At 32.0% G+C, this 19329-nt stretch overlaps 2 protein-coding genes across 7 annotated transcripts in view; one reads left to right on the plus strand and one right to left on the minus strand.

Moving 5' to 3' along the window:
- LOC121113673 (arylsulfatase F) overlaps positions 1-19329 on the plus strand; it is a 54967-nt gene that overhangs the window by 9153 nt on the left and 26485 nt on the right. For 3 of the 6 annotated variants that reach the window (XM_040707514.2, XM_040707515.2, XM_040707516.2), the window contains 2 exons: positions 10919-11110; positions 17633-17736. The exons of 1 other annotated variant lie outside the window; for it this stretch is intronic. The gene's annotated coding sequence lies outside the window, so the exon portion shown is untranslated. The remainder of the gene's footprint in view (positions 1-10918; positions 11111-17632; positions 17737-19329) is intronic. 2 more of the 6 variants (XM_040707518.2, XM_040707517.2) reach the window with 1 other exon arrangement.
- LOC121113672 (uncharacterized) lies at positions 1762-8632 on the minus strand. Its single transcript, XM_071886755.1, is given in 7 exon segments — positions 1762-2504; positions 2659-4379; positions 4382-7151; positions 7220-7412; positions 7490-7674; positions 7739-8052; positions 8538-8632. Coding segments are annotated over 7 exon segments (5820 nt in total). The 5' UTR covers positions 8584-8632; the 3' UTR covers positions 1762-1913.

A 19329-nucleotide genomic window follows, 5' to 3' on the forward strand; every position in this document is an offset into this window, starting at 1 on the left:
TAATAAAACCCTTGTCAGCTGCCTGTTCTTTGATTATTGGGAGAGAATGTATTACTGGTACGGAGAGGAGAACCTTCAACATTTAAAATAACATTTGTGCTGGGAAAATAAATATTGTTACATCATATTAAAACATATATATATTTATCTTATTTTATTTTAAATTACACCATAAGTAAGTGGGAATTCATTATTCAGGGAAAGATCTTAACATGACAATGATTTATTTGAATAAACAAAAAAGAAAAAGGAACGATAGCACGCACTAGAGTTGTAAAAAATATCACCTGCAGGTATGTTTAAAAAAAGAAACCAAAAATTAACAAGGTGGTTCCAACATTTTGAAGAATATTTGGAAAGCAATCAGCTTAGCTGACGTTTTATTAGATTAGCTGCAATCCGTTGCGAAAAAATAATAGTGAAATAATCACAAATCCTACTCCCTATCTAGTAAGGATTTACTACAATGTCAATCCTCAATTCTACTCCAAGTATCAACAAGGACCCACACGGATAGCTCCCCAACAACTCCTACGTGAACTCACACACTTTATACTGGTGATGGGACGATTAATCGAAGATTTTTTTTTATATAAATCAGTATCGGCATTAGGAAAAAAATGTTTAATATACGACACCAATTCGAATTTAGTAGTACTATTAAACTATTTATTACTTTTCTAAGTTATATATATAAATAACAAAATACCCCCTCAAATTAAGGAATTTTTGCTTTTTACTAAAAAATTATATATATATTTTAAAAATTTTTAACTAGAAATTTAATTTTGGGAATTTTTTCCCAAAATTTTTATTTTTTTGTCAGCAATTGTGGATTTTGGAAATTTTTCTTCAAAAAAAGTTAATATTTCGTAAATAGCTGAGGAGTTTTTTAATTTTTGTGAACAACTGTAGACTTTTGAAATTTTTGTGCAACAAATTTAACTTTTTTTTAATAGTTGTGGAATTTTGAATTTTTTTTTAAATATCCACTTGTATATTTGAATTTTTTTGCAAAAACTTAAAAGTTGAGATTGAATTTTTGAAATTTTTTCTGAAAAAAATTTCAAAATCCAAGGCTTCCCTAAAATATAACTCTGGGTACGCCCCTGATAGCAAAATTGTATTTTTTAATAATTGTTTAAAATATTAAGTAATTGGAATCGGCATCCGAAAAGAATTATGTTTTGCTAATTTATACTAGAATTCCATCAGAATCGGCAATCTGAATTTTTTTGTTGGAACTGTCCCATCATTTCTTTAATTTAAATTCCTTCTTCAAGTATAAAATAATAATAATAACGGGCTCGGAAAATCAAAAATAAGCCCTGCAACCTCAATAAATCTTGCACTCGTCTAAGTTTCTATTTTTTTACAGCTCTAGCACAGCATTCCTTTTTTAATTTTGAAACTGTTGTTTTTTTCTACGTTTTGTCCATCCCCAAGTATTTGTGCCGCTCAAGAAATTATGAATACATACAGGCTCAATAGCCCATTTTGTGGGCTCGCTTCTGTTTTCGCTCAATTCAATACTTTTTTGATAACTTTTTGGTATAGAAAAACCTATTAGCAAAAAAGTGGGGTTTTTCGGGCACCTAAAATTATGAGGGCTCTTCTGCTCATGAATATTGAGTGTGGCTTATTAATGATTTGATATTACATGCTGTAAATTATCACTAATGTCATAGATTGTATATGTAGAGAAAATTTAAAGTATGTAGGTGGATAGTTTTGATCAAACAACTTTAGTTCAAATTTAAATATTTATCAAATAAAACGAGTTTATTCATTAAAAAAAACAGAAACTTAATATGATTGTACATACTACAGAGTTTATTCATTTGATTGACTCATAAGATAGACTAATCTCTAAAATAACTATTGACTACTATTCAGTTATAGAGAAGATCTTATTATCTTTGAAAAGGATTAATGCTGCTTGAACGATCTCTCAGTTTCAACTTTCCAAGAACTTGCTCGTTCAAATCAGCTCTTTCTTCAACTTCCTCCAAACTCATTTGTACTTTTCGATATTTAGCTAAATTTAATGCAGCAATTTCCTCTGCCTCTTCAATTTGTTTCTTATATGACTTGATCTTATTTTGCAGCTTGTCAACAAGTTCTTGCATTCTTTCATGGTTCTTTTGATCTTCTTCGTGTTGGAAAGATAGTTCTTTAATTCTCCTTTCCACACGTCTTTGATTCTTCTGATTATCTACGAGGCGTCTCTGTTCTTCGTCTAGTTGACTTTCTAGTTCTCGTATTTTTAACTCAAGTCGCTGAACAACTTTTCTTCCTCCCTTCATTGCTAGTTGTTCCGCTTCATCCAGTTTGACTTGCATATCTTTCACTTGGAATTCAATTGCTCGTCTATCTTTCTCTTTCTCTTGGGCCATCTCTTGCTCTACGCGCAATTCTTCGGCTAGACGTGCTGCATCTATCATTGCTTTTTTGGCCTTGTCTTCAGATGCTTTTGAATCACTTATCATCTCCTCCAAGTCAGCCTAAAATATAAATTGATATATACTTATTTATATCCGAATCATATGAAGGCTATGATAATAATACTTTGAATTATTCATTTTAAAGCCCATAAAGGTAACTCAAAAGATAGAGTAATGAGATTTGTTATTTGATAGGGAAGACAAATTGACTTACGTGTAGGGTTTGCATTTCACTTTCTAATTTACGTTTGGATGTTTGAAGAGATTGATTTTGAAGGGTAGCATCTGATAACTGATCCAATGTATCGCTCAACTCCTGTTCTGCAATTCTTCGTTGGCGATCCCCGTGTTCCAATTGTGTCTTAGATTCTTCTAGCTCAGTTTGAAGGGCATGGCATTTACGCTCAGCTTGAATCAAATGATCTCTCTTTTTGTCACGATGAATTTGCTCATTCTCAAGACCAAGTTGAGACTCTTTGATTTGGTTTTGATATTTTTTTATTGTTCTTTGAGCCTCAGTATTAGACTCATTAGCATGTTCAAGAGCAATGTCCAATTCATTGATGTCTGCCTCCAACTTTTTCTTCATTCGGAGAGCTTCAGCTTTAGACCGATTTTCTGCTTCCAAAGCATGTTGCATCCCATCCAGGGCCTTTTGATGAGTCTTTTTGATTGCATCAAATTCTTCTTCCTTCTCTTTAATTCTTCTTTCAATTTCTTGCTTCACTTGAGATAATTCTAATTGAAGTCTTAGAACTTTGTTTTCCTCTTGTTCTAATGCAGCTTCAGCTTCCTCTAGAGCAGATTGCATTTCCACTTTCTCCATTTCTAAACGTTTTCTAACTTTGTCGATTTCGTGAATATTTCTTCCGCCTTCACTTATTTGATCCATGATATCCTTTATTTCATTACTCAAGGTCTTATTCTCTCGACGCACGCAATCCAATTGTTGTTGAGTTTCTTCATAGATGGTTTTAACTTTGAAAAGGTCAGTCGAAAACGTTCTACAGTCAATTTGATTCCGATCAAGTTCGGCTTGAAGAGAATCCGTTTTATTCTTCCATTCTACAATAACTTTGTCAAAGTTCCTAGCTTTCTTTTCCATTAGATGACATCTTTGAGCAGCTGCATCTGCATTGGTTGACATCTCTTCAATTTGACATTGAAGATGAGATTTTTCTTTCTCTAAGGACATGGCTTTATGGTTAAGTGTTTCAACTGTCGCTGTGGCTTCTCCTAGTCTAGCTTGCAGTTTCATTTTAGCAGCTTCTAATTCTTCTGCCTTTGCCAGACCTTCCTTTTCATATCTTTGACGCCATAACTGAACATCTGAAAGAGTCTTTGATAAAGTGCGTAGAGCATTATCCTTGGCTTGACCCTCCTCTTCGACTTGTTCTCTCATTGTGTCAACTTCATGTTCTAGATTTCTGAACTTTCCAAGAAGGAAATTTCTTTCTTTACTTTCGTCATCAGCAATACGTTTTTGTTCGTCTAACTGGTTCATTAAATTACTCTTTAATTTCGAAAGTGTGTTATTATTGTTGTCAATTTCCTCAATTTGTCTAAGTAAATCTGCATTTTCCATGATGATTTTCTTTTTAGAATTCTCCAAATCCCCTAGTGACATATTTGCCTCCTCACATTTTTTACTCACTTCATTATACTGAGATGTTGCAATGCGGTTTTGTTTCTCAATGGATGCCTTTTCATTGTTAATTGTATCCATGGCTGCTCGCACTTCATCAATTTGGAGTCTTCTCGAATGTTTATCTTTTTCCGCTTTTTGTTTCATTTTGTTCAATTGATCAATTTGCTCTGACATTTCAGACACAGCATCCAAGTGTTTTTTCTTCAGAGAACTTAGAGTAGAGTCATGTTGAATTGTTGCCTCTTCTAAATCTCTACGGAGTTTAACAATTTCAGCTTCTCTTTTTTGTTGAGCTCTATTTGGGCTGATGTAGCACCACTTGCTTCATCCAACCTTTCAGCTAAATCATCCAACTCTTTCACAATGTTGCTCTTTTGCTTTTCTGATTTAGATCTTGCCTGCTTTTCTGCCTCGAGTTCTTCTTCATTTGCTTCAATTCTAGACTGAAGTTCCTTTATTTGTTTCTGGAGTTTGGTCACAACATTTTGTTGATCCTCAAGGAAATTCAAACGGGATGAAACTTCCTTGTCTTTCTTTGAAATAAAATTTTCAATTTCCTTTTTGTTTTTCTCTAAATCACCAACTGATTCTTGGCAAATTTTTAGCTCTCCCTCAACTTTCCTTCTATTTTTGTCGCATTCAATTCTATTCTTCTTTTCTCTCTCCAAGGAATCCTCCATTTCATCAAGAGTTTGTTCAAGTTTACTTTTGATTTTGTTTAAGTGTTCCAGTTTTTCTTCGGCAGATCCTAATTCCTCAGCAGATTTTGCATGCCCATCTTGAATGTATTTCTTTTCTTTGTTAAGCTTATTAATGAGCTCATCCATTTCAGCAATTTCGTCATTGTGCTTTCTGATCATGTGATCTTTATTGCTGACTTCTTGATCCGACTTTTGTTTAGTCAATTCCATATCATCAATGTCTTTACGGAAGTTACTCAAGTCAATTTCAAATTTTCTTTTTTTGGCTTCCATATCCTTTCTTTCTTGTTCTGCTTTCATCAATTGATTTTGATTGTCATTCAGTTCACCCTCTACTTCCGTCTTTTTTGAGTTAGCAACTAATAGTTGTTCTTGATACTTTGACAAATCTCCTTGCGATTGTGAAATTGAGTGCATGAGTTCTTTTTGCTCCTCAGTCATATCTTTATTTTCTTTATTGTATTTATCTCTTAACTCAACTTCTTGGTCATATGCTGAACAAGCTACAGCTGCCTCTGCTTCTAAAGCAGCAATTTCATCCTCAATATTTGTTTGACCAATAAAACGCTTTGTGTTATTAATCAAATAATACCATTGCCAATCTCTGAAAAATATGTATTTTCGGAAATTTCGCTGAAGCACTGGAATCATATCTTTTTTTATCATCTCTTTCTTGTAGGCTATTCTTCCAGTGTAACCTCTGCAAAGGGCTTGAATTTTGGACAAAATTCGTTTGATTTTTTGATCTCGAATTTCTTCCAATATACCAATGGATCCTGCTCTAAAGAATACTTTCGTATGTCCTAATCTCCAATTATCATCCATGGATTCGTGCTCCTCTAAGATTCCCTTTGCTCCGGCCTTATAATCTTTTCCAGCGTCATACATCTTCTTAGGATTTAGGATGATATACCTGTGTTTGAAATCTGCATACACTGTCCTGTTAGGGAAACCACGCCTACAAATTCTAATTCCTTCAAGTACACCATTACAAGTGAGCTGATGTAATACAAGTCTAGAGTCTATTAATCCAGGTTGCTTAATTGTGTTTGGAACAATGCAACGAATGAAGTGAGGGTCTGTACAATTCAAAGTTGTGAGCAACTGATCTAATTGGTTTCTAAAGGCAGAAGAAACAGTTTTGAAAGTTTTATCTTTTCCTTTTTTTCCTTTCTCCTTTTTGGAGTTATCTTCTTCAGGTTGGCCAGGATGCTCTCTAAATAAGTAGACAACAAGCTCATTGGTGGATTTTTTCATTTGATCCACCACTGTATCATTCAAAGGATCTTTATTTTTGTCTAGCCAATTAGTTAAATTATAGTTGACAATCCCAGCATAATGAGCAATTGCAAAGTGAGCATTCTTATCCTTACTTCCCGGCTGTTTCTTCAAAAATACAGCTGATTTTCCAAGCAAGTTCTCTTTGAGTTTGTCTTCAAATGTTTTATCTGAAGCCTTGGGGAAAAGAGTTTCTTCCTCCAAAATGGCCAATAGACCCATTGGTTTTTCCATCAGTTGAATTGTTGCTTCAAGATCCATACCGAAATCCACCATTTCCCACTCAATGCCTTCCATAACATACTCCTCTTGTTCTAACACAAACATATGATGATTGAAAAACTGTTGAAGTTTTTCATTACAAAAGTTGATACAAATTTGCTCAAAAGTATTGAACTCAAAAATTTCAAATCCAGCAATATCCAAAACACCGATGAAGTTAACTTTTTTCATGGTCGGATCAATCAAGGTTCTGTTACATAAATCAACCAACCACATGAAAAGTCTGTTGTACATTGATCTACCTAAAGCTGCAATTGAGTTCAGACATTGATTTGCATTTTGTCCTTTATAAACCCATTCGGTTCCAACTTTGATTTTGGGTCGAATGAAATTGCCATAGAAAAGATTGTAATTTTCTATTCCACACAATTTGCATACTTTTTCACCAGGTTTCACATCATCTGGTTCACATCCTTCCTCTCTTCCCTTTTGTTTGAATGTCATTTCACCCAAATGAAGTATGGAAGCAGTTAACTTGAAAGCATCTTGTTTCTCTGTTAAAGAAAATCCAAGAGTGTCAAAAGCTGCATCCGTAAACTCTAACTCCTCAGCGTCATCAATGGAGTCTACTTTTATTTTTCCTTGAGAAGGGAAAAAATAGTCGTAGATGTCATCAGACAACAAGCACATCTCTTTTAAACCATCCACAGGTCCATCCTCAAAGAGCTGATAAAAAATGTGATAACCTCTTTCATTATCTTGTTGATAGGTCACACGAGATTTCTCAAGAAGATAAACATCGATAAAGCCTCCTGCTAGCTTACCCAATTGATTGAAATAGATTCGGATAAATTTTCCCTTTGAAATAAAATCAAAATAAGAATAATTTTATTCGATTTTTTTTTTTTTTTTAGAACAAAACTTACGAAACGAGAAGAGTTATCATTACGAATGGTTTTAGCATTTCCGTAGGACTCAAGAATAGGATTGGTTTGAACTATACGATCCTCCAAGTTAGCTTTTTTCTCCCCCTCAACGTGTTTGGTATTTGCTCCAAGAATTGCAAAATAAGTAATTACCTTTTTGGTATTTTCGGTCTTTCCAGCACCAGATTCACCTCTATTATGATTAACATAAATTGATAGAATATATATATATAGGTTCAGCTGTTTAAAGGTGTACACTAAATATATTACGTGATAAGCATAGATTGATCCTTAGCATTATCCATCATTTGTTGATAAGCCCCGTCAGATGAGGCAAATAAATGAGGAGGAACTTCATTTCGTCTTTTCCCAATATACAATTTGACCACTGTATTTGTATAAATTGGATAGCGTACATAAGGGTTAATTACAATGCAGAAAAGCCCAGAGTAAGTCTATATGTATAATAAAAGTACAGATCATCCTCTAAATTATATAAAAAATTAACATTAAACTTACGTAAATTAGTTTTGCAATGTATCGAGTTTTCAAGTTCCAAAGTACAGAGGCATCATTCAAATATGTCAAATTGGAGACATCTTCGGCTTTTTCCATTTTTGGAGGATTCACCTGTTGAAGCTTATCAACTGGAAAGGTCTTCGTCTCCCATCCTACTTTGACAGTTGCCTTGTCTCCCTCAACCTCTTGGATAAGGCCCTCATCGAAACCACCATCGTCCTTATTTGGGACCCAAACTGACTTTTTAGTATCATATGGCTTCAATGAGTCCTCCTTTTTCATTTCAAAGGAGACAAACAGAAACGGTGTTGCATCTTGAAAATAAATAAATGTATTATTCTTATAAGCGGTTATTATTGTACATAATTGAATTTTTAAACTATTAAATCAATGTGACATTTCTACAAATTATTCATAACAAAATTACTAACCCCATTTCTAAAATAAATACAAAAAGTCTATTAATCTTGTCTTTTTGATGTACATGATTTTTAATTTAATCAGTCTCGTTAATTTCAAATAAAATTTATTAAACTTGAGTGGTATTGGGATTTGCTGCATGACATCTTCACATAATATAAAATATTATTTGAAATACTTCAGTTGGATTTCTATAAATGTATAAATTAAGCCTTTGATTACATATCTTTTATAAAAAGTCAAACTTAATTTTAAGGCATAAGTAAAAATACTTTAATGATTTGTAAAACGTATTTTGCTATAGTTGATCAAATATCTAAATATCAAAAAGTATGATACTTTGATTATTAAAATACATAAGATTGATATAGGTGTTTACCCGGATCTGGGGTCTTAGACCCTCCTGCTTTTACATGGCCAGGCATGGTGTCGAAATGTAGAGAGTGATAGTTTGATAAGTAGAAACAGCGAAGTAATCACTTTCAGACTGATAGAGGTGTCTATTATGAAGTTTCTCTTTTATAGGAGGCAAGAAAGCGTTTCACTTTCTTGTAGGGATAGAAAATTGCTGGATCAGCAGTTTCAGAGATAGCTATGAGAGCTCAATAATCCAAGATAATTTTGTTTAAGATATAAAAGGAAGCCAAATATTTTGAAAAATAACTTCTGTTGTTAAAATATATATATATTTTAGATCTTAGTATTTTTCTTATTATTATTTGTAGGTATATTTATTGTATTGGTAGGGTTGAAAGTATCAATGTTTTAAAGATGAGGACTTCAGTAGTATTTTATCATAAATTGATGTTTGATTTGATTTTCTTTCAGGATCTTAAGATTATTATTATTATTTTTTTTAAATTAGAAAGAGTTCAGTAGAACCAATTATTTATAGACAGGGTGGGGATTTTAAATCCAGAAAATTTAAGGATAATGTATATTGTAATTTATTTTCCAAAATAAATATAGAAGAAGTCAATCAAAAAATCAACCACTTCCGGCATCAACCACAAACTCTAACTCTAGCTTAGCCTGAATCTGGCACAGGCCTTTATGATGAACTCTTTGCCCATGCTAGTCACTGTCTCGATAATGGAAACCCGCAAGGAGTCAAAAGTGTTATGTCAGGGGCATCCACAGTATTTTATATAAATAAATATATATATTTTTTTTTTTGGGGGGGGGGGGGGGGGCTTGGTTTTAAAAACAAAAATCGATTAAAAAAAATTAAAGTTTTGGAAAAAAAATTACAAAAATCCATAGCTCTTCACATAAAATTAAATTTTTTAGCAAAAACTAAATTTAAAAATCCATGGCAATTCATATAAATCAATTTCTTTTCAAAAAATTTCAAAGATAATTTTTTGGAAAAAAAAAAAATATGAAAAATTTATTTTTCGGGGAAAAAAAATATGAAAAATTAGTTTGAAAAACTAAATTGAATTTCAAATATTAAACTTTTTGAAAAAATAAATTAAACATTATATTTTGTTGTAAAAAAAATTCCTTATTGTATTTTTTTTTTTTTTTTTTTTTTGGTGGGGGCTACAGCTCCTACTGCCCTCCCCCTGCAACGCCCTTTATATATACGTTTATTGGAGCCTTTTTCCACACATAGTACTTCAAGGGGTTCAGATGGAGAGAACAAGGAGGCCACATTTCCGTAGCCCAAAATATAAAGGTCTTAAAAATGTTTTTTTTTTTTTTGAATAAATCCGGTTCCAATTACTCGATTTGCATAAACTACACCAACTTAAAATTATATTGTAACACTAAATCTGTTAACATCAATTTAATCTCTCTAGCATTATTATATCTTGAGTTATTAGCGTCCTTAGGTTTGAGCCCGACACGGAGGCACCTTAAAACCACTCGGCCTTGTTTATATTCGGAGGACATCTCAAGGATTTTATATTTTTCTTATATTTCACTTTTATATACATAAATCTGAGGGTTACTAAGATATTGAGCTCTAATCTTGTTTCGGATTTAAATCTCCACCCGGTATATTGATTAAACTTTATTTACATATTTTTTTCATCGGATCAAATATCTTTAAAGATTACAAAGATATTACCAGAGGTGTTTATACGAACGATGTAACTCATGACTTGACTTTATCTCACAATCAAAGATACTTATGCTGAACTAAAAAAAAACATGAACATTCGTTTACAAATATTAAGTTAAAAGAAACTCAAAAGATTATTCGAACTAGACTTGATCAAAATATTCAAGGACAGGCACTGTACTTGATTAAATATTAATTGACTTGCACCTGTAGAATTAGGACTTTTTCCCACCTTTGTATATTATAAAATATATGTATATTTGTATCAAGTATAGGTAAATCTAACTCGGAGTAATTAAGGCAAAAAAAGTGTTTTGTGAACAGGTATATTGTAGAGAAAAACGTGGAGTACTATGTGGAGGGGTTTCAGATATGGGAGCATCACTAAGAGAAGTTTACGAGAAAGGCAAGGCCACTAGAAAAACCAGTAAAATATGTTGTATCCTTGATACTTTGGAAACTTTTCATCCCTTAGAAAAGCACAATGCCCACTCTATTGGGCATCCTGCAAAATGGTAATTTTCGTCATTGCCCGTAACATACCTATATACAGATAATTAGATAATGTCAGAGGATAAAAATATTGATACTGTCATATAAAAAATGTTATTCATATAAGTGCAGTCATTGATTCTAGATATAAACCAGAGGAGAGCTTAATATTAAATAATAAAATTTATATTTTGCAGGCAATTCATATTTTGTTACTACATGACTTTCCTAGTAAACTACGTACATGTTATACTTTTATGTATCCAACTATGCCCTCTCCTTGCTGAAAAAAATCGACCTAATATAATAGTCCTCCTCGCCGATGACTTAGGACGCGAGTCTCTCCCATCCTATGGAAATAATGAAGAAAAAGTTCCGAATGTTGAAAGGTACCTACTCATGTCACAATCAATTAAAGTTTTGTCTATAATTCATTTCCCAGGGTTTTTGTATCATTTCTTAGAAACCCATAACTAAGGAGGTCCAACGAGGAACACAAGAAAAGACTACCAAAAGAGTAAAGTGGTTGTTTCCTTTTCTTTTTAACATTTATCATAAGAAAAAAGAAAGGGTAAAACTCAACCAATGAGCAAGGTTTGTCAACAAAAAAATCGTGGCAAATACAGGAGATTGATTAAGCAACTCTTTCTCTTTATAGTGACGTCATTGTAGGCATTTGTTTGGGGAAACGTAATACATAAAAAGTAAATTAAATTAGGGTTTCAATTAATCTACATTTTTTTACTCCTACACTTGGGATTCCAATGGCGTCATTGGTTATGTTATGGTAATTTTTTTTCAGTGAAAACTAAAAATCGTTGCTGACCAACCTTGTTATAATAATATTGGACATAACTTAGTCTTTTACTTGCCATGTTTTGTGTTCTTTGTTGGACGTTCTTACTCATAACATAACTATTCATAACTTAACATTAAAATGAACATCAAATATTTTTCCCTCTTATAGATGTACTTAATGAGAAATTATTGTTGAAACTCAGTGCGGTTCGGTCTTAAGTGATTTTTTCTAGATCAATATTTCAAAAATGTGGACTAAAATTTCCTTTTCTAGAATTTCTTTTTATGTGCGGTCTAAAAATTATAAGTAAGACCAGAAAAAGTCAAAATTTTACTACAAGACCGGTCCAAACTGATGTTGGATCGAATCGTTTAAAATTAGAACAGTCTAAGCTTTCTAGAGTAAGACCCAACACTGGTACTTTAGATATATTTTCAATGTTTTTCTCCTAAATATGGTTCAGTTTGTATTAATTACCCACACAATTCAGCAATATGATTAATAAAAGTATAACTAATAAAATTTTTTAATGATATTAAGGTATGTTTATTTTATTTTCAAATAAATCAGACAACTACTGATACATCTATTAAGTAATAAATAGTCTAGCACCGTGGTTCCCAAAATTTCAAATATAGCGATCCATTTTAAAACAAACAATCAGAAAATGATCGCAATTCTTAAAATATCTTATTTATAGAGTTATTTTGTTGTTCAAGAAACTGCCATATATTTTGATTATCAATTATGGATGATTTATTCAGGAATTAACTATGTATTCCACAAATTCTTCATCGGAGAAAAAAATCAGCCGGTTGCCATGATGTTTAGCTCTGTAAATAGCTATAGATTGTAATATTTTTCTCATTCAAATTTAATATTTGAATATTGTTTTTCCAAAAAGAATAATTTTTTCATGAATTATAATAGTTTTAATTATAATTTTTCCTCAATTTTTTTTTTGTTCAATAGATGTGGATTTTTGGATTTAAAAAAAAAAATCCAAAAACTAAGACCCCCCTCCAAAATATAGTAATGCGGACGAGGTATCATATATATATATTTCTCATTCAATTAATTGCCCTTACAACTTATATGTGGCCCGTCAACACAAACACAATCTTTAATTATTATTCTCAAAATTGAGTATGGATTTTGTTTTGTATTCTTCGACAAATTATAGTCATTTTTTATTAACATTTTTTATATATAAATATCATTGGCAGGTGTAGTAAATTATGCTCAAAATAGCAAAAAATTCCTTTAACATAAAATTATAACAAAAAAGCTAATGAAAATGATTAACAGTGAATGTCATATAGTGGAGCTGTCAACTCAAATTTTTATAAAAGGACTTATCATCGTCTTTTGAACATATATCAAATGGTAAAGTTAATAACTCTAAAGGATGGAAAAACTTATGTCGATTTGCTCAGAAAATTGACAAAAGATGTCCAGTAATTAAATACCAAATGCATGCAGGCAATCTTGCTTTAATTGCAACAGAGGTTTTGAAGTTCAACCCAAGTGAAGTGCACAACATTAATTGCGACGGACATCATCGTCGACTAATTATAATTCGAGAGAAAATTTCTTTTGAGAGAATCAAAAACGAGATTATATTACCGGTTGATATTTATTTTAAAGATGAAAATGACAATCCGTTCAAAGTTGTGTTAGATTACCGCAAACTCATCCTTCCTACAGATGGAGACAACGTCTTTGACATAAAACTCAAGTACTCAAGTGTGTGAGCAGGGATTGTGATATATGCTTGAACCTTTTTGCGAAGTCTACTCTTTTCGCATTGGAAATTCATCCACTACTGAAAAGACATATTTGAGTTTATTCTTAATTTTTAATGATGTTAGATTTCACCATTGGAATTATAAAAGTTATGCCTTAAAAATCAATTTAAAGGGAAATCCAAGGAACCCCTTCTTTGATTCCTTTAGGGACGGAGATTGAATCATTGGAATTCGTCGGACAAACGCGGCAATGTGAAAATTGTTTTATGTTTGGAAATTATAGGCCTGCTTGCAAGAAAAAACAAAGTCTGTTGTGTATTATGAGTCGTGGATGACTTCAAGACTCGGAAGATCCGGACAAGGAGATACAATCTTATTTACCAAAGACTGTGAGCAAAAAGGTGATCGTGCTAATTTGCCGTTACGGTAAGTTGATAAGGGGATTCAAGAAAGTTACATTATTGGTGATGATATGGAATTTTCATCGACATAAATATGCGAAGAAAACTCGCTTAAAACGAAGCATCAAATGGTGGGATAAAGAGGAGTCAGAATGTGTTGATGGGAAGGTTACCTGGCATATTAATGGGCTAAAGTTATCTACGATCATTTTAGACCCAATTAAGCTTAAAAAACCTGCTCTAAAGGAGCATGTGGTTTCCTTGGCTCGAACCAGATCTCAATCATTAAACTCAATGAACAGACTTGATTCAAAGAGCCATCAAATTTCAAATCTCGATACTTTGAACGAAAAGAAGAAGACCATAAACGATTCAACTCATTCAATGACTGATAATCAAATGTGAGATAACGTACAAAATAGTAGTATAATAATTACATTATCCAAAGTATGGGCATTGGAAAGATCCTGTCCCTAAATACGAGAGAAAGGTTAAGAATAACTCATAACGCCATGCTTTAATGAAAAAATTATTATCATTTTATCCATATGCCTGCAGGACATCAAATCTAAAGTATCCTAGTCATATAAGGATAATTGCGCCTTCTGTCTTTCCGGTCAGTTTAATTATTTGGGTTCAAATAGAGGAGTTTTATCCATGTTTTCTAAATCTCTTGGTGATCCCACATTTACCAAATCCAACTCAAGTGTGAGTGACTGGCATAAAATTTTATATCCAATGAACAGGCTAAATTTGAATTAATTAATGTTATTGGTCCTAATGTAAGAGTCAATCATTCTTCCAGGGCATTATTAACAATTACAAAGGTAATAATTCACCGATCTTACTCGTAGTAGACCGTAACGTTGGCCTATATTGTGTCAGCAACTCATATCAAAATAAAAAATATCTGAAGAAACTTAAATTTGAATTAAATTTGATTGCCTGAATAGCCTATTTAAGTCCCAGTGATAGTTTGTCATGGAGAAAAGGGCAATCAACGTCACGAATTGCGTCAAAATTCATCTATAAAACACAAATATGCCTTCTATCTTTCTGAACCATTGTTCGATCATAAGATGATAGTTGTTAGTTTTGCACTCGAAACTTCTTCAAAGCCTCGGATAATCCCTTGGTGGTTGATCGATGATCAAAAATACATTAATAAAATGAAAACTAACCTAGCAAATAGTTTTAATTCTTCATTTTCTGTAAAAAAAAAGTTATGTTTTCCCCTTAAACGCACACCACATAGTACTGCTAGAAGCTGTATTAGTGAAAGGGAAAAGCGATGGATTAATTTTAACAATAATTTATAACATATTTTGAGCATGGATTCACTTTTTCAACGAAATATAACTATTGAGTTTTATAACTCCTTCCGGATTGCGGAAATCGCCAAGTTAGAAGGCAGTGCTAAAATAAAAAATGAAAATGATCCCCTTTGAAGGATTAACAACCTTCTAATAAAAATAATTACTCAGTCTTAGTAATAAAGAGAATAGAGAATGGGGTAAAACTTTAAAAAAGCAAGAGAACACTGCAGAGACATTTTGTAAAACCTTCCATAAGTTAGTTGGTGGGATTATAATTAATTTCCCTAAAAGGAAAAATATATTTATGACATGCAGAGAGGAGATCGTCCCGTATTGATATAAAATTGGAAACTTAATAGAAAATAATGGATATTTGCAGAAGGTATAACTAGTTGAGTATTTGGTCTAATCCCCAAAAAGGGAGATGGTTTAAAGCTTGACAATTGGAGACCAATCAAGGTACTAAACGAAAAATACATAATACTTTCAGGAGTTATAGCAGATCAAATTGAAGCGATTCTAAATAAAAAATAGATCCAGAGGAAAATGGTTTTTAAAACGAAGAAAAATATCTGTCATTTCCCTGAATATTCATACAACGATAGAAGCAGTAGATAGGAACAAGCGTTTTTGAGCTATTATTGCGATATATTTTTCAAAAGCATTCGATTCCCATTCTCACATTTTGAGATTGGTGAAAAAACTACTACCAATCAATTACGGGATCATCGACAGTAACGGTTGGAAGTAAAGAGAGCCGACCGATTTACTCGAGTAAAAATTGTTGTCGGCAGGGTTGTCTTTTGGCCACCGTATTCTTTGTAGCTGCAATAGCAGAGCTAGGAATCGCCATGAAGAAAAAAAAAAATCTAGGATTCAGTGTCAGTTTTGGAATTATTAAACACCTTATTGATCTTTATGCCGATGATAATACCGTGATAATAGAAGCAAACTCGGCAGCTCAATTACAAAGATGAGAATATAAATTGTCTTATCTTATTTTACAACGTTCGAAAAAAAGTTGGGATTGAAAATCAATAAATCAAAGACTGCAACTCTCCCGATTAGCTTATGTCATCCGGGAAAAGCTTTGGAATTTCACATTGTTCTACCAAAATAAATGATAACTCTTTTAGGGATCAAAGGGATGGATGGGTTTTGGTCCCTCAGAATTAAATTGAGTGGTACGAGAACAACTAACTTTTATTAAAGGCTGGCATAATTTCAGTATTCAAAAATGAATAAACCTGTATAACACTTTTTTCATTCCAATCATTTGTATAAGGCTATTTCTTCACCAATATTGGCAGAGGATGCCATATTGGACCAAAATTTTGGTTGGAGAATCATTTTCATCGGAGTTACATTTCAGCATTAAGGAAACCAAAAAGTTTGATTGTGTGGTGGGCTCAAATCTTTATGGACATAATTACAAAAATGCATTCGAAAGTTTTGGTTGATATAACGAAGAATCCAACATGGAGTGGAGATATGTGATTAAATCAAGTCTATACTATGAATATATTATACTTGGAACTGATCTTATAAATGAACATATCGACGACTTTTTCCCTACGCTTGCTGCTACACAAAGGGTTATTTGAAAAGTGACTCCCACTTACGATTATGGAACGACCGTGGATATTATTCATAATAATCATGGAAATAAATCTTTTTTAAAGTATACACTGGACCCTGTGTATTTGGAATGGGAGGCCCTCACAAAAAATCAGATAGCATTACATGATATTAGTTTTCACTTTGTTTTTTTGTTTTTTCTTTTACCTGGAAGTTTCCTTTTGGCGTTGTCAAGGTGTGATGGATGGATTAGGGAATTAAATCTATCTAGTAATTGGGTGCATAGGATTATGTTTTCGACTTCCATAATAGCTGATGGAAAAAAACTCACAGCTCAATTTAAAATAGCCGCTGGAATTTTGTTTTTAAGCACTCCATGTAAAGATTGTGGTATATTACTTAACACGCTTTTTCGGAATGTCCAGAATTACATATTCTGAGATCATTTGTTAGTTTAAACCTGAGGGTTAAGAGGATAATAACTTTAATATAATTGTGGTGATAGTTCTATTCGGCGTGTCATCAAAAAGTAATCTTAAAGCTAGGTTGAAGGGGAATGCTTCATTGAATGTTATGAGCTACCTTGCAAAGAATTTTACTTTCGGGGGTGGCAAGATATGGAGTATTCGAATTGAAGATATCTAGGGCAATTCAGGGTGCATGGGACTAGGCCTCCAATATCATTCATCAAGCGCATCAAAACATTTTCGTACTTTGCAGAAAATATTCAAACTTTTTAGAAAGAATTGTTAGTTTAAAAACAAATTTGCTCTTATTGTTATATTTTTATTGAGTTTAGATGCTAATCTTATTAGATTAGATATATGAATATTTTATATTTGTAAGCCTTAATATGGCAAATAAATTTTAAACTATCATGTTTAATTATATTTTTGTAAGTGCATCTTCACCAGAAAATTTTATATAATTCAAATATTTATAAATTATTTGCTGTCTAAATATAGGTTAAAGAAAAGGTTGATTGATGAATTATAAACATACTTTTTAATATATCCTATGTACAAATTAATTTTTTTAATTAAAACATTTCCATTCTAATTTAATATAGAATATTTATGGAAGGAGCAAAGTTTAATCATCTGTTAAGCCCAGCAGCACTCTGTACACCAAGTCGATCTGCATTTCTAACTGGGAGATATCCTTATCGATTTGGTATGTATTACTTTCTTAACCCTTTCTCATAGATTTTTTTTTTTTAAATCGTCTCATACTCTAAATGAAGTGAATATGGATAATTTAAACTTTGTATGTGAAATTCATAGGATTTATGTTGAAATATTAGCCGTTGGCATATAGCAACGCTATTAAAATACCTAATCATATATTTAATCAATAAGAAATATATTTTATTTTCGGTAATAAATATAGATAATTATAAATCTACACTTTATTAAATTAAATTGTATGATTATTCATTTTGTGTGATAGCCTTCGAAACATGAGATGCCCACACCTACATTTCATTTCTGAATTTGGTCTATTTGATTGACTTGCATGAAGCATAAAGAGTGTATTTTCTACAAAAGGCTCCATCTTATTGTATCTATTTTCATTTGAAATTACCAGTGAAGGCCCGGTGTTAATCTCCGGGTATGGACAAACGAACCCTCACAGAAACAGATGCATTGATTACACAAAACACTGTAGTTGTAGAATTTACTCAGTAAATGGTACAAATTTTATTTGTAGTAAAAATAAATCCATTATTTTTACTGGATTTAAAAAAAAATATATATATTTCATTAATTTTTATTTCCTTGGCAATTAAAACAGAGTTAATAAAATTTCCTTTATTGGGGCGGTGGGTGTAACTTACAGTATCGGACCCATTAATACTATTAACCTTTACTGCCCTTAATTCTGTTTTTGTCTTTATCGAAGAAAAACTGTAAAATATGCCGTATTTTCTTTTTGTTATTGTCTATTTTTGACGTCCTTTGAATCAATACTGAGTCAAACAATCACAAAACGGTCTGAGAATTTCATTTAGTACGAAATCTAATCTTTTTAACACCATCCAGTCTAAACAAATTGCAGTTATACAACGCGAAATACACATTACTAATGTCATCTATTGGTTAAAATAATGAGTTTCTTTTTAATACATCAACTATATCAGGAATATAAAATAATAAAATAATTTAGAATGGACACTCGTTAGAGCGTACACCTCCCTTTATATTCTTTTATGCGTTGACCTTGACCTCTCATAATATTATAGCCTCTTACTGTTGACATACGTCTATCTAACCTTTCTACAATGCTTCCCTAAAATCTATCTGTAACTTTTTCCATAATCCTGATTGTAAGCATACAAAAACAAAGCGAAAACCTAGTGACTTTGTTGACAGAGGTAAATATTAATGATAGCAATGTTCAATTGAAACATAAAATAAATATTATAAATTTAAAATAGCTATCTTAATTAAATTTTCTATCTGTATTTATAAACATTTTTTTATTTTTTTTTAAATTTGTAAGCATCAAAAGCAATGTTCTAAACCTCTAAGCATTTAAAAATATGGCTTAAACTTTGTATTTATGGATCGTAATTCAAAAGAAACAATTTTGGACTATTTCCGCCCCCACCCCTCACATTTTGAACTAATAACAAATTTAAGGATTTAAGGGGGGAGGGCTTGAACCCCCCATTTTTTAAAATCATATCTTATATATATAATTATGTTTTTGGTGTTATCACACATGGAACCTAAAACCGTCGAGTAGATCAGCCAGAAATTTAGC

This window comes from Lepeophtheirus salmonis, chromosome 2, assembly GCF_016086655.4.
Source record: "Lepeophtheirus salmonis chromosome 2, UVic_Lsal_1.4, whole genome shotgun sequence".
Classification (NCBI taxonomy): Eukaryota; Metazoa; Arthropoda; class Copepoda; order Siphonostomatoida; family Caligidae; genus Lepeophtheirus; species Lepeophtheirus salmonis.